The sequence below is a fragment of the Aegilops tauschii genome, chromosome 2 (assembly GCF_002575655.3).
Source record: "Aegilops tauschii subsp. strangulata cultivar AL8/78 chromosome 2, Aet v6.0, whole genome shotgun sequence".
NCBI classification, from domain to species: Eukaryota; Viridiplantae; Streptophyta; class Magnoliopsida; order Poales; family Poaceae; genus Aegilops; species Aegilops tauschii.
Window position 1 is genome coordinate 268,553,819 of NC_053036.3, and position 14,895 is coordinate 268,568,713.

The 14,895-nt window shown below is 46.1% G+C and overlaps 1 protein-coding gene across 2 annotated transcripts; it reads left to right on the top strand.

Moving 5' to 3' along the window:
• Positions 1–6,089: 6,089 nt before the first annotated feature.
• LOC109784303 (uncharacterized) lies at positions 6,090–11,147 on the top strand. Of its 2 annotated transcripts, XM_020342901.4 has the most exons (3): positions 6,149–7,519; positions 7,827–9,017; positions 10,201–11,147. In XM_020342901.4, the coding sequence occupies exon 2, from the start codon at positions 7,834–7,836 to the stop codon at positions 8,977–8,979; it is 1,146 nt and encodes a 381-aa protein (XP_020198490.1). In that variant the 5' UTR covers positions 6,149–7,519; positions 7,827–7,833; the 3' UTR covers positions 8,980–9,017; positions 10,201–11,147. The 2 variants fall into 2 exon arrangements, with proteins under 2 accessions (XP_020198489.1, XP_020198490.1); XM_020342900.4 differs by having other exon boundaries at positions 6,090–9,017.
• Positions 11,148–14,895: the final 3,748 nt, after the last annotated feature.

The window sequence follows — 14,895 nt, forward strand, 5'->3', positions numbered from 1 at the left end:
AAATTTTTGCAAGTCCCAAGCACAATACAAGTATTAAACTTGGCACTTGGGGGCTAATGTGTGTTTGCTCAGAATTACTGATATGGGAAATTCTGCTACAAAAGTCCCGGTTCATCTTTTTAAAGTTAAACCGGCCCTTGGGGGCTACATCAGTGAAGTTAAGATGCATTGTTGCAAACATGATATTGTTACGAAGTCCCGGTTTAGATTGATATCCTAAACCGTTACTTGGGGGCTACTAGAGTTGATAAGCTGCAATTAAATGTAAGAGAGAAACACTTATGTAGTTACCTCATATCGCTCCTTCGTCAAATTTACCAAACCGGCTTCATAGTCACGGCTGGTGTACAGACGGTTCAAGAAGCCGGAGTGAAAGTCTTGAGCATTCAGATGGGCATAAGTTGACAAATCGGCGTTCCATTTGCCTTTGCCAATTGCAGAGAGCTCATCTTTGGCAGTATGCTTTGACAAAGCGACTGGATTGCCAGGAGTGGTATGGCCAGTGGCAGTAATCATAATATCATCGTCTTTGTCATCAGAGGTCGTTACTGGGGTTGGCGGTTTGTCAGTATTTTTAACTGGACTGACTGGTTTGTCATCAGTCCGGACAGGGCTGGTTGGCTGGTCAGCATGGCTTGCGGTGTCAACTTCTATCTGCTCAGCAACAAAGTCATGATCTTGAGGCGGTGGGTCATTCAGTATGGCATCAACGTTGGTTTCTTCAGGATCTGGAGTTTTTTCCGGTTCAACAGCCACGTCATCATCAGCCGGTTTATTCAACCGAGCCTTCTTGCTGGGTCTGGGCTTGGCGCTGAGAAAAATAAACATGAGGATTAGTATAGTATATCAAAATAACATATCCAGGATAAAAACAAGTATATAGCTCACCCAAGAACTGTTTTGAGGGGTGGAAGTTTTGTGGCCGACGACTCGCCAGAAGATGAGTGAGAAGTGCCCTGATAATTTGAATCAGACGGGTTAAGAGGCTGGCGGAAACAACTTGCTTTGGGGCATGAAGAGTCAAGGGGATAAGAGACCTCTGATCGGCGTTTCCGAACCGGGCTGTTCGGTAAACGGGCGGAGGCAACTACCTGGCCGCTGTGCCGGGTTGTGCGGCGAGCCTCGTGCTGCTGTGTCTTCAAAAGAAAGTTTGGGTCCAAGTAGGCAAGGGGGTGAGAAAATTTTACTTTCCGGTTTGCTCGACGGATTTTTAATGTTGGCAGAGGATCTAAATCGGAGGAAAGAATGATTAGCTCTACATCATCAACATGACTGCCTTCAGAGTCGTCCTGATAATAATCATTGTCAATGAGGTGTATGAAAAATGAACCAAGAGAGTCAAGTTCTACCTCTGATTCTGGATTACCCACATCGTCAGCAGCTGGTAGCTCGGAGGATGCAGTGATCCTTTTCTTGGCAGGCTTTTTAACAACCTTGGTCTTTGGACGAACTGGCTTGACCGGTTTATCTTGCGGCTTGACCGGTTTGTCTTGCGGCTTTGCCGGTTTGTCTTGTGGTGGTTTCTTGTTCCAGAATGGATCATCACCCTGTCAGAAAATAATCACACTTTCAGAGAATATTTGGACAGAAGCAACTTCAGATAAAAAGATTATATGATTCTTACAGCGGGCGGTTTGTTGAAGGTGCAGAAAGGGAGTAGTCCGGTTTGGGCACAGACAGCCTCCGGTTCGTTCAACATTTTCTTTACAGCCTCAGTGACTTCTGCGTCGGTAAGTTGAATGTCAATGTGCCGCTGAGCATCCTTCAAACTCCCCGTATATTCACACATCAAACCGGAGCGCCGACTTAAGGGCAGAATACTCCAGCTTATCCAACAACGAGCAAGATCAACTCCTGTCAAACCGTTCGCCATGAAGGCTCTCAGCTTTGATAATTGAGGAGCATAGTTGGCCCTTTCTTTTGCAGTCAACCTTTGAGGAAAAGGATGCGTGTTGCTAAGGCATTCAGGGAGGTAACCCGGCAGGGGTTTTTCATCAGGTGGAGATGTATCTTTGCAATAAAACCAGGTCTGGTTCCACTCTTTGGGGTGACTGTGGAGCTTGGGATGAGGAAAAGTGGCTTCCTTCCTTTTCTGAACTGCCATTCCGCCCAGTTCTGTATTGGGTCCATCCGTGAACTCTGTGCGATGGTTTAAGTGAAAGAAATCCCTAAACAGTTCGACTGTAGGTTCCTCTTGCAGATAAGCCTCACAGAAGACTTGGAAGTGGCAGATGTTGGTCACAGAATTGGGACCGATGTCTTGAGGGCGCAGTTGAAAATTGGCTAGTACATCTCGGAAAATTTTCGAAATGGGAGGGCTAAAACCTCGACCCAGATGGTCAGCAAACACGACTACCTCCCCGTCCTTGGGTGTAGGAGGATTTTCCGGGCCAGGGACCCTCCAGTGGATGACATCTTTCTTGGCTAAAGCGCCCGTTTTAACAAGATTGTTTAGCTGTTCTTCGGTTACTCGAGAAGGAGCCCAATTGCATTCATAGACTTGCTTGGCCATGGCAATGAAAGATCTGAAACATGATTATTGCCGGTTTAAGATTTACGGTGGACAACTATAAAGCGGTATAAGGATCTAAGCATATTGCTAAATCGGAGCTGGTTGCATGTAAACCGGAGTCTGACAATCAAGACAGTACAATGGGGAATGCAGTGGCGGTTCAACAGGGGACTAATGGTATCTACTGGGTCATCATTTTTTATGAAGTTAAACCGCCTAATCTGGTATAAGTCTAAAGATATATAAGTGGAGGAAAAACAAGTTTCACAGTTTGGCATGGTAGTTTCAGATCTACCGCGCGTTGGAAAATCACAATAAATTCAGACCTAATTTCACGAGTTGGAACAGTTCAGCAAGGTTCAAGATGAGTTTTGTGTAAAGGAACAGATCTAACGAAAAGGAGATTATGGCTACGGCCGCGTAAGAAATATCGGATCCAGCTAGTTGTTTATGCTAATGAAAGGAACATGAGAGAACAATGGCGGAGATTGGATAAACTCCGATGAACCTTGAAACCCTAATGGTGGATCTAGAGCAAAGAAAGGAAGAACTCACTGATGATGAGGGAACAGCGGAGGAGCGCCGCACTTTTCTGGTCCGGTCTGGTTGATGCAGCGGCCGTTGCGGAGGAAGAAACGAAGGTCGACGGTGGCGGCGGAGCTCCAAAGGTCGGGCAGCGTGAGGAAGAAGATGAGGTGAAGAGATACGGGGGGGAAATGGAAAGACCCCCTGGCCCTATTTATAAAGGCAAAAGGATAAAAGGTAGGCGCGAGAATCGAGGAGCTCGAAAAATGGGGTGTGTGACAGCTCTGTTGCCTCGATCGTCGGAGGCCTATTAATGAAGGTGGGTTATACACAGTTTTAAATAACAGATGATGTCACGGCGGTTTACCATGGTCCAGGAAGATGACGTCACGACGGTTTACAAGATTACGTGAAGATGTTGAAGAAGAAATTTTCTTAAGTTATGAGGATTGACATGAACCAGTTGAAATCAATCTGGGGCCTAATGTTGGGGATATTACCACTGGGCGTAAACCGGCCAGGAGAGGCCGGGTTAACCCCATGGTAGTTCACTATATCTGAAGCCCATGAAGACAGACGGTGATGATTTATGAAGGCCCAGGGCCCAAAGCCGGTTTAAGGCCTGTAGACATAGGCCGACATTGATATGTAAACTTGTGTTGTAAGATAGAAAGAAGCGGAGACCGAGCGGAACACGTGTATGAGCCGGCCTCGGGATTCTGTAAACCGACGGGCGTCAACCCATGTATATAAGGGGACGACCCGGCGGTGGTTCAAAGAGAACGGACAACAACTCGAGACTCAGGCAAAGCGTATTCGCTCCCTGGTCATCGAAACCCCAGTAATTCCATCACAACTAGACGTAGGCTTTTACCTTCATCGTAAGGGGCCGAACTAGTATAAAACTCTTTTGCGTTCCTTGTCCGCTTTAACCCCTTTAAGTTAACCCGTAGCGATGGCTCCACGACTAAGTCCTTTCTCTAGGACATCTGCCATGACAAAACCACGACAGGGGTGAAGAGACTTTCGGCCAACGGGCCAAGCGCGCCAAGATGACGAAGGAGCTTGGTCGGCCTCAGGCGTTGAACCGGCAAAAGGTGATGGGCACGATCCTGTGCCCAGCCCCCGGGCAAGCCCGCTGCATGAAGGCATGGGCCAGATCGCGTCCGCTGGCGGTCATGTTGAAGTTCTCCTGTCGCCTACCAAGGGGATTGGCGGGAGCCTCTAGAGAGAAGTCCAGCAGTAGGTAGCGACCACTTTAGCTCCTACCACAAGCAACACCCAGGGAGGGGGATCCCCGACAAGGGCTCCCTCTATCGGATATGTCTGCAATGAGGCCACCCCCATGGATGGAGAAGACGCGGGATGCCCATCAGCAACAGGCGCCTCCGGGGAAGGGGAATTCTCTTCCCGCCAGTCACTAACGGGAAATCCAGTCTTCTTTGAATTTATGTCAAGAATTCTCTGCTTTCTTAAACATTGGTCTTGGTTTCTGATCTTCTCTTCCCTCTTGTTTTTTGATAAGTATATTTCACATATATAATTTTGGTACTCAAATGTAGCATCTATCGTGATATATTCGTCCATTCTTGCCATGATTGATTGAATATTGCTTGATAATCATAAAAAAGGATCATTTACTAGTCTTTGGTCTATCTTGCAGAAATGTGCGCAAAGGCACCAATAATCGTCAAAATTCTGTCTAGGTGGTTATCGAGAAGAGTGAAGAAAAGAAGAGAAGGAAGAAGAGACTTGTGTGAGATGAAAAGAAGTAACCAGGGGGCTAGCTAAAGAAGTGAAAGGACCTTCTTGTGAAGAAAGAAGAAAAGGAGAAGGGCTAATGTGTAAAGTTTGCAGATCAGGGAGGGGATCAAAATCACTAGATCGCCTCCATTCCCTAGTTAGTTTTGAGTGCTCAAATCCCTAGTACACTAGAAAACTTAATCATTTTCTACTTTTACCTCGATACACCTAGATCATTAAGTGTCGGATGCTAAGTTTGTGCCTAATGTGTTCCCATTCAAAGCAATCACTTACCACTATGGATTAGCATGCTATGTTCTCTGGATTGGTAGCATGTGAACTAGACATGGATGAGTGATGATTCTTGTTTTTGTTCATTTGAAAAATGAAAAAAAAGATCTTATAATGAATAATAAGTCTGACTACCTAAAGTAGCATGTCATGTTCCCTGGATCGGTGGCATGTGAAATCGGGTTAGCTTTGGCAGTAATTAGTAAATAAATATGTAATTGTCGAACCAGGTGTATACCATGTTCTTTGGATCGGTGGTATGTTCCTTTGGGAAGACAAACAATTTTTTTAATAATAAATGGTTGAGCCAGGTGTATACCATGTTCTCGGGATCGGTGGTATGTTCCTTCGGTGAGACTAATAAAATAATATGTGTGTTTCTGTCAAATTCAATAAGTGGTTCACAACTTCCTTTTATTCTCGGGATCATGCTCTCTTTAGGAAACTTTTGGCACAATCAACATTTGAACTTGTTAATCTTCTTTTATCATTGTAATAGTTTAAAATGATTGAGTCTGCTAGTAGCCTATTGCTTTGTAGCACTCTTATCCATTGATTTTCACTAGCTAAGTCCAAAGCATGCATTGTTTGGAGATCTACTTCAGTTGGCATTCTTTGCTGAGTTCACTATTCACATTCTTGCTCTTGTCATATGCCTTTGCTTGAGGACAAGCAAAGATTGAAGTGTGGGGGAACTTGATAAGTATATTTCACATATATAATTTTGGTACTCAAATGTAGCATCTATCGTGATATATTCATCCATTCTTGCCATGATTGATTGAATATTGCTTGATAATCATAAAAAAGGATCATTTACTAGTCTTTGGTCTATCTTGCAGAAATGTGCGCAAAGGCACCAATAATCGTCAAGATTCTGTCTAGGTGGTTATCGAGAAGAGTGAAGAAAAGAAGAGAAGGAAGAAGAGACTTGTGTGAGATGAAAAGAAGTAACCAGGGGGCTAGCTAAAGAAGTGAGAGGACCTTTTTGTGAAGAAAGAAGACAAGGAGGAGGGCTAATGTGTAAAGTTTGCAGATCAGGGAGGGGATCAAAATCCCTAGATCGCCTCCATTCCCCATCGGGCCTTGCCACATCTCCATCTCTCTCCCCCTCACCACTCCTTCTCCACCTCCGGCCGCCGCCACGGCCAGGCCGGCGTGGTGGTGTGCCTCCGCAGTCCATCCACCCACCAGCGCCATCCATCACCAGCACCAACACCTAGTGCCACCATCACCTCCTGCTGCCAGCGCCACCATCACCTCTTGCCGCTAGCGCCACCACCACCTCACGCGCCCTGCAATCCATCTCCCTGCTGCTCCTCCACCTTTCTTCTTGTCCTAACCGTACTGCTGCTCTTCTTCTTCCCTAGCCTCTTTGCTGCTCTTCCTTCTCCAAATCCCCAAACTGCTGCTCCTCTTTCTTACACGCCTGCCGCTGTTCTTATTCTCCTATCTTTCTGCACCACTACTGCCGCTGCTTGTCTCCTGCGTCCCCTGCTGCTCCTTCCTCCCTTACCTTGCTGCTGCACTTCTTGGAATCCGAATCCTTACTGCTTCTCTCTCTCTCTCTGAAATTTCTGTAAAATTTAGAAGTGTATGACATTTAATATTCAGATTTGAACTGTACTTGCAACCTGCTGTTTGATCTGTTTAAGTACTTGTTTAATATGGTGTATGTGATCTGAGATCTGACTAGTTGAGGCTTTGTTACTTTGGGAGATACTTGATCTATTATATTTTGGTTCTATCAATTAGTATTCTGCTAGCATATATGTGTGTTCACCCTGTGTACTAGTCCCCTGTACTAGTTAACTTCCAGTACTAGTTAACTTTGTGTGTGTTTAATTTTCAGTCTCTGTGATAGCTTCGTCTCTGTGACAAACATGTTTGTAATGTGACCCATTTCCATTCTGCTATATATGTTCATGTCCTGTTGTTCCCTTTATGTTACTGTTTTAGTTTCTCATGCCAATAAAAAATAGTACCAAAAAGACAGAGAGTATAATCAGAATCTCCCTTTGCTTCTTTTCGTTTACTTTGGCGACAATCATTGATAGTTTAGGTTTTATTTCTGCATTCATAAGCTGAATTGTGTTACCTAGCTTTATCCGAGCACGATCATTGACTTGCCTAGTCCCTGAGGAGAACATGACACTCGCAGTTTGGGCGTAAAACCCCACTGTACCTACAATTGATCATTTTCGCGCCGTTGCCGGGGACTAGCTTCATGCGACCGTGTTAGGCTATAGACTAGGTTTTGCTTTTGTTTCTATTTAGTGCCATATATTTGTGATATATCTCTTACCCCTAACCACTGTTCTAGTTATCTTCTTTTTCTTGTTCATTTTGTAGGTTGAATTGTCTTATTGGAAATGGCATTCTACTCAGATCATCATGCTTACGTGAGCATCACTACAAACAGCATGGGGAGTATTCAAGAACTAATAAGTAAGATTTCCCATCGATTAGATTATTTAGCTCAGCAGCGAGAAGTAGTTTTTGAGGATAGGCCTAGCTCTTATGATCCTTATTCTAGAGGCCATCCTTATGTTGCTCCTACCTGCCGTATTTGTGGATTTCAGGGCCATTCGCCCATTAAATGTCAGCGTAGTTACTCTCACCCTCTAGATTGTTTTGGCATGAGCTTTGCTCAAGAGCATAGCTCATACCAAAACAATCACTCACATGGGTGGCCTGAAAACCCAAATATGTCATATAGGAGCAACAACCCTGAGATTTCATAGTTTGGTTCTAGTAATCATATGCAGGGATTTAGGTGCAATGAAGAGAGCAACAATTATGCTCCACAACAATTTCATTCAGCTCCTATTCATGTACCTCTGCACCCAGAGATGTGTCCAATGGAGTTAAATGGTCCTCCATTTGGTCAACCAACAACTCCAGCACCTGTTGTGCAATCTCATGTGCAAGTGCCCACACAAGATGAGTTTGATGACATAGAAAAGCTCACACTTTTGAGTCTCGAGTTCACTTGGAGCGCCGAGGATGATCCTATTAGGAAGGTTATTCTAGAGGAAATGAAGAAGATCAAGAGTGGAAAAGAGCTTGTGGAAGAAGTAAAGAAGATTGAGAAGAACATCAACGCTGGCAGTACTATTTCTTCACAGCTTGAGCTGAGTATTTGTGGGATACCCCTTGATACATGTGAGGTCCCAACACCTTCACATTCAGCTGAGCAAGATAGCGAGAGTCCAGAGGAAGAGATACTTCAGATCCAAGAAGAAATTCTCGAAGCCAAGGCACAAGATGATCAAGAGCTGCAATTCCCAAGTGATCAAGTTGAAGACTCATCATCTACTACTCCTGAAGAAGTACAAGAAGCTGCTATAGATGAAGATGAAGAACCTGAGATTCATTGGCCTATTGTCATACATGAGCGTGAAGTGTCAGGTTTACCCAATCCTCTTAATGACATGCTCCCTTATGATTTCTTTGCTTCTAACTTGCATTGCATGATGCCATCACTTAAGGTAGATTTGAAAAACTATTTACTTGGACATGATCATACACACCCTGTTATTGGCATTACTCTCATTTGTGATGATCACAGTTACTTTCCTCGTGCTAGTTCTATGCTTAATGAAACATATCATTCCCATGCTACTAATTTCTACCATCCTAAACATGTGCTTTATAGCTATGCTTATGTAATTGGGTATTCTATTGATAATTTAGAGGGCATTGACCCTATCACTTGTAGTCGTTGTTTGTGTGAGTCCTATTTCAGGTTTTTGCTACTGCACCGTCACTACATGCTGACCAGGTTTGAGGTGACATTCCTTGGGACCCCGGTGGATTTAGAGGATGGTGACGAGGAGAAGCAACGAGCACACATGAGGATGAGAGAAGCAGGAGCGTGTACGAGCACACAAAAGGAGAGGATGTGAGATTGATCGAGCGAGTGCTACATCATTTGAAGAGCCTGGTAAGCTGTTTCATGACCCCTACTAAAATCATCATCCATCGATACATGCTGAAATAATTTGATATGGGTAGCTTGAGCCATTTCTTAAATGTTGCCACACTAAATCTCACCTTTGGCATATTGAGCTTGATGTGAATTAGTGTAACTTGATTTCTGAATGCCTTGTAAACTAGTGATCTACACCATGCGTGCTTTGCTGAAATTAGTGAGAGCTATTAGTTTTGAGTGCTCAAATCCCTAGTACACTAGAAAACTTAATCATTTTCTGCTTTTACCTCGATACACCTAGATCATTAAGTGTTGGATGCTGAGTTTGTGCCTAATGTGTTCCCATTCAGAGCAATCACTTACCACTATGGATTAGCATGCTATGGTCTCTGGATCGGTAGCATGTGAACTAGACATGGATGAGTGATGATTCTTGTTTTTGTTCATTTGAAAAATGAAAAAAATATCTTATAATGAATAATAAGTCTGACTACCTTCAGTAGCATGTCATGTTCCCTGGATCGGTGGCATGTGAAATCGGGTTAGCTTGGGCAGTAATTAGTAAATAAATATGTAATTGTCGAACCATGTGTATACCATGTTCTCTGGATCGGTGGTATGTTCCTTTGGGAAGACAAACATTTTTTAATAATAATTGGTTGAGCCAGTGTATACCATGTTCTCGGGATCGGTGGTATGTTCCTTCGGTGAGACTAATAAAATAATGTGTGTTTCTGTCAAATTCAATAAGTGGTTCACAACTTCCTTTTATTCTCGGGATCATGCTCTCTTTAGGAAACTTTTGGCACAATCAACATTTGAACTTGTTAATCTTCTTTTATCATTGTAATAGTTTAAAATGATGAGTCTGCTAGTAGCCTATTGCTTTGTAGCACTCTTAACCATTGATTTTCACTAGCTAAGTCCAAAGTATGCATTGTTTGGAGATCTACTTCACTTGGCATTCTTTACTGAGTTCACTGTTCACATTCTTGCTCTTGTCATATGCCTTTGCTTGAGGACAAGCAAAGATTTAAGTGTGGGGGAACTTGATAAGTATATTTCACATATATAATTTTGGTACTCAAATGTAGCATCTATCGTGATATATTCGTCCATTCTTGCCATGATTGATTGAATATTGCTTGATAATCATAAAAAAGGATCATTTACTAGTCTTTGGTCTATCTTGCAGAAATGTGCGCAAAGGCACCAATAATCGTCAAGATTCTGTCTAGGTGGTTATCGAGAAGAGTGAAGAAAAGAAGAGAAGGAAGAAGAGACTTGTGTGAGATGAAAAGAAGTAACCAGGGGGCTAGCTAAAGAAGTGAGAGGACCTTCTTGTGAAGAAAGAAGAGAAGGAGGAGGGCTAATGTGTAAAGTTTGCAGATCAGGGAGGGGATCAAAATCCCTAGATTGCCTCCATTCCCCATCGGGCCTGGCCACATCTCCATCTCTCTCCCCCTCACCACTCCTTCTCCACCTTCGGCGGCCGCCACGGCCAGGCCGGCGTGGTGGTGTGCCTCCGCAGTTCATCCACCCACCAGCGCCATCCATCACCAGCACCAACACCCAGCGCTACCATCACCTCCTGCCGCTAGCGCCACCATCACCTCCTGCCGCTAGCGCCACCACCACCTCGCGCGCCCTGCAATCCATCTCCCTGCTGCTCCTCCACCTTTCTTCTTGTCCTAACTCTACTGCTGCTCTTCTTCTTTTTCCCTAGCCTCTTTGCTGCTCTTCCTTCTCCAAATCCCCAAACTGCTTCTCCTCTTCCTTACACGCCTACTGCTGTTCTTCTTCTCCTATCTTGCTGCACCACTACTGATGCTCCTTGTCTCCAGCGTCCCCTGCTGCTCCTAACTTGCTGCTGCTGCTCCTTCCTCCCTTACCTTGCTGCTGCACTTCTCTGAATCCGAATCCTTACTGCTTCTCTCTCTCTCTGAAATTTCTGTAAAATTTAGAAGTGTATGACATTTAATATTCAGATTTGAAGTGTACTTGCAACCTGTTGTTTGCTCTGTTTAAGTACTCGTATAATATGGTGTATGTGATCTGAGATCTGACTAGTTGAGGCTTTGTTACTTTGGGAGATACTTGATCTATTATATTTTGGTTCTATCAATTAGTATTCTGCTAGCATATATGTGTGTTCACCCTGTGTACTAGTCCCCTGTACTAGTTAACTTCCAGTACCAGTTAACTTTGTGTGTGTTTAATTTTCAGTCTCTGTGATAGCTTCGTCTCTGTGACAAACATGTTTGTAATGTGACCCATTTCCATTCTACTATATATGTTCATGTCCTGTTGTTCCCTTTGTGTTACTGTTTTAGTTTCTCATGCCAATAAAAAATAATACCAAAAAGACAGAGAGTATAATCTGAATCTCCCTTTGCTTCTTTTCGTTTACTTTGGCGACAATCATTGATAGTTTAGGTTTTATTTCTGCATTCATAAGTTGAATTGTGTTACCTAGCTTTATCCGAGCATGATCATTGACTTGCCTAGTCCCTGAGGAGAACACGACACTCGCAGTTTGGGCGTAAAACCCCACTGTACCTACAGTTTATCATTTTTACTCCTCCGCAGCCCCCAGCTTTGAACAAAAGGAGCTCTTGGAGGAGGGGCAGACATAGGGAAGGATGCCGCTGCAGAAGCCCTCAAAATTGCCACTAAAGAGGGGCACGCCGAGCCCCTCAAGGACGCCCAGAGAAATCCCCAGCAGCTCGACTGGCCTCATCATGGAAGTGGAGGAAAAAGCGCCCCTCCAAAGTGATGCCTCAAACCTGAGGGTAACTCTCCCGGCAAGTGGCCTGGCAATGGTCATTGATCATCCGACCCGGGCAGCCCTCGGTTCATCAGTCATTGCCGGGGTGAATTTTGATGAAGAAATCTGCTGCATACTGCCCCCTTGACCCAGAGGACGACGGAAGTGATTGACCCGGGTGACAGCTCCAAGGAATTGGCATTTCTGGAGTCGATGGCTGCCGGACCTAAGGAAGTGCAGGAAACGGCAAGCGATTCAGGATGATCGCAAAGCCTATTATTCGGCCACCCGCCAACTGAAAGACAAAACTAAGGAACTGCGCTCCTGGTACAACGCCCTGTCTCGAGAACTTAGGGACCAGGAGGAGAATATGGCGGCTGCTACAGAGAGAGTGCGGACTCACGATGCCATGCTGAAGGAGCACGAGACGCTGCCCAACACCCAAGCCAAGGATCTTGCCTCTCGGGAGCAGGCTTTGGCCGCCGCTATCTGTGCCAAGGATAATGAGCTGGAAAGCCTTGTTCAGCAGCACACCAAGCATCTGGAGGACAGCCACAAGAGGGCCATCAACTTGCAGGCTCATGATGCGGCCGCCAAACTGAAGGAAATCTCTAATAATCTTGCCGCCACTTCTGCAATCAAAACAGAGCTTGAAACCCACGCAGGTAAACTGGAGGAGGAGGTTGCCGGGAAAAAGAAGAAGATCGAGGCCCTCCGGGAAGAAGCACGAAAAACATCCTCCATGCTGGAGGGGCTGCAATCGCATCTTACATCTAAGGACCAGGTTCTGAAGGCTGCTTCCAGCACCATTGAAGATCTGAGCACCAAGCTGGACACTCTTGAGAAAGGTCTTGAGCAGGCGAAGGACCCTGAGAGGGCCTTGGCAGAAGAGGTCAATACTACCAGAGCTCTTAGCAAGGACGCAGAAGACAAACTCAAGGAGCAAGTCGAGCTGTACAACCTCTGGTCGAAGAGCCTAGTGAACATAGATGAGCGTATTTCCTCCCAGATCGCGACTATGAACATGAAGAGCTAGACTTTCTCCCTCAACGAGCATGAGATCCCAAGTGTCAAGCTGACATATTTCTTCGAGGTGCTCATTGAGGGGCCGAAGACATATGAAGATGATAGATCAGCCTGCTTCGCCAGCGAGTCTCGAAAGTTTGCCCGGGATGCCATCATCACTCTTCTCGTCAATTATCTGCATCGCCATCCCGACGTCGACATCTCCGATGCCTTCGAGAGGCTGCCGGCCAGGACAGATACTTCTGCTGTCGCTCACGTTGTCGACAAGGTCGTCCTTGTGGCTCCGGTCCAAGGAGGACGCCGGGATTAACTTCTCTTGCTCCGTCTGTTGTGGCGCTGCCAAACAAAAGGACATATTTCGGCCTGATGTTAGGCCTCGCTACCTGCGGTGATGTAATAGCATTTCTTAAGTAGCTGTGTGGACCAATGCTATCCTTTAAGTTTATATTGCCCGTTGTTTTTGTCTGATTGTGAATCCTGCGCATGACGGGAGCCTCCCGGGACAAATACTAGTTGTGCCGCTGTCGGGAATGGGCCCTTAGCATTTTGCAAGCATAGGCGCCACTAGCAAGTTATCCTTCGACGGACTCGAAATAGACGAGGACGCAGGCGAGAACAGAAGTGTCCGTCTCACGGTAAGGATATCTCACACAAAATGCTAGGGTTTAAACCAAAGGAGCTGCAAGGGACACACAGAAAGAATCCTGAGACCAAAAGAAAGCGTTGCAACTTATCTTTCTCTTTATGAGGCAATTGTTGTGGTCGCGAGGGCGGGGGTCCTCCCTTTTTCCGGGAAGTCCCACTCACGAAAAGTGACACTTAACACACGTGCAACGCGATTGCGAGGCACTACCATGAGCGGTGAGACTTGCCAGGGTAGGATGGAAGCGACGCCACTATTCTTTTTCGTGGTAGTGCCGTCCCACGGGCTAGGGCGGGGACCCGATGGACTTGCTGTGGCCGCAGCATTGGCTGAACGTTCACTCCCGCAGGAAGAACGCCCGTACAACTAGGCGTAGCTTGTCAGCGATCGGTTCTCTGTTCATGCATCAGTGCCGTTGCGCCCCCTGCACATGGCATGGGGGATAACAGCATGGCCCACGATGGTTGCGCCGCCCGTCGTGTACAACATATCCGCCGCGGCTATGGCGCCTACAGGGCTCGTAACCGCAGGCGGAGGTACTGACGAGTCAGGGAACAACGCCAGCGCTCCGGTTTCTCTCTCGTGGAAGCCATGGATGATGAAGACTGACGAAGGTCGACGCACCGGTCACTGCTTTATGTTCGCACAAGCGATGCCCCCTATCTGGCACGCCAAAATGTCAGCGTGGAAGCTCGATCACCTATGGGCATGGGGGCCCCTTTGTGGTTCAGCATGGGGCGGTCATGTTGCACAAAGAGCAGAAGCAGTGAGGGGCAGCGCGGCGATGGACACTCTCTCTTTACCTATGTTCGGGCTGCTTTGCAGCGTAATACCCTACTCCTTCTATGTTGGATTGATCTGGAGGAACATGAAGGCTCGATGCGCTCTAGCTCGGTAAGGTTCCTCAGGGAAAGCGACGTGAGCTTAGAAGTGTTGTGGGATCTAAAGTTCGAACCCTTTGCTAGGTTGCCTCGGGCCTCCTTTCATAGGTTAAGGGATGACCACAGTGGCAAAACAGTCATTTTCGGTGTGATTAGATAGCTAACAGTGTTATCATACCTAACTCTGGCAGTTAGGACAAAGTGCATTAAATGCACTGCTAGGTGTCGTGCCGAGGGTGAATCCCGGCAAGCCTGTTGCGCAACTTATCTAGCCCTTCTTATCAGCTTGACATGCCTCCAGGATGTGTGTCAATAAAGCTAATCTCTTCTCCTTGAAACTGCCGTGTGCTCGATAGGATCCACCTGGTTTCTTAGCACCTTGACGCCGCACCGATTAGTGACCTGGGTGCGGTGAGGTGGAGCGGTGGCGTCTTGGTGAAGGTCGCTTGTTGAAAGAGCTTGGCGGGGTTTGATCTTGGCGGGCCCGACAAGCCTGCCAGGGCGAATCTAGACTTGCCCCTTGGGCGTGGTCTCGACCTAGCCAGGCTCTCCTACCCGGCAAGGGAGGCCTCC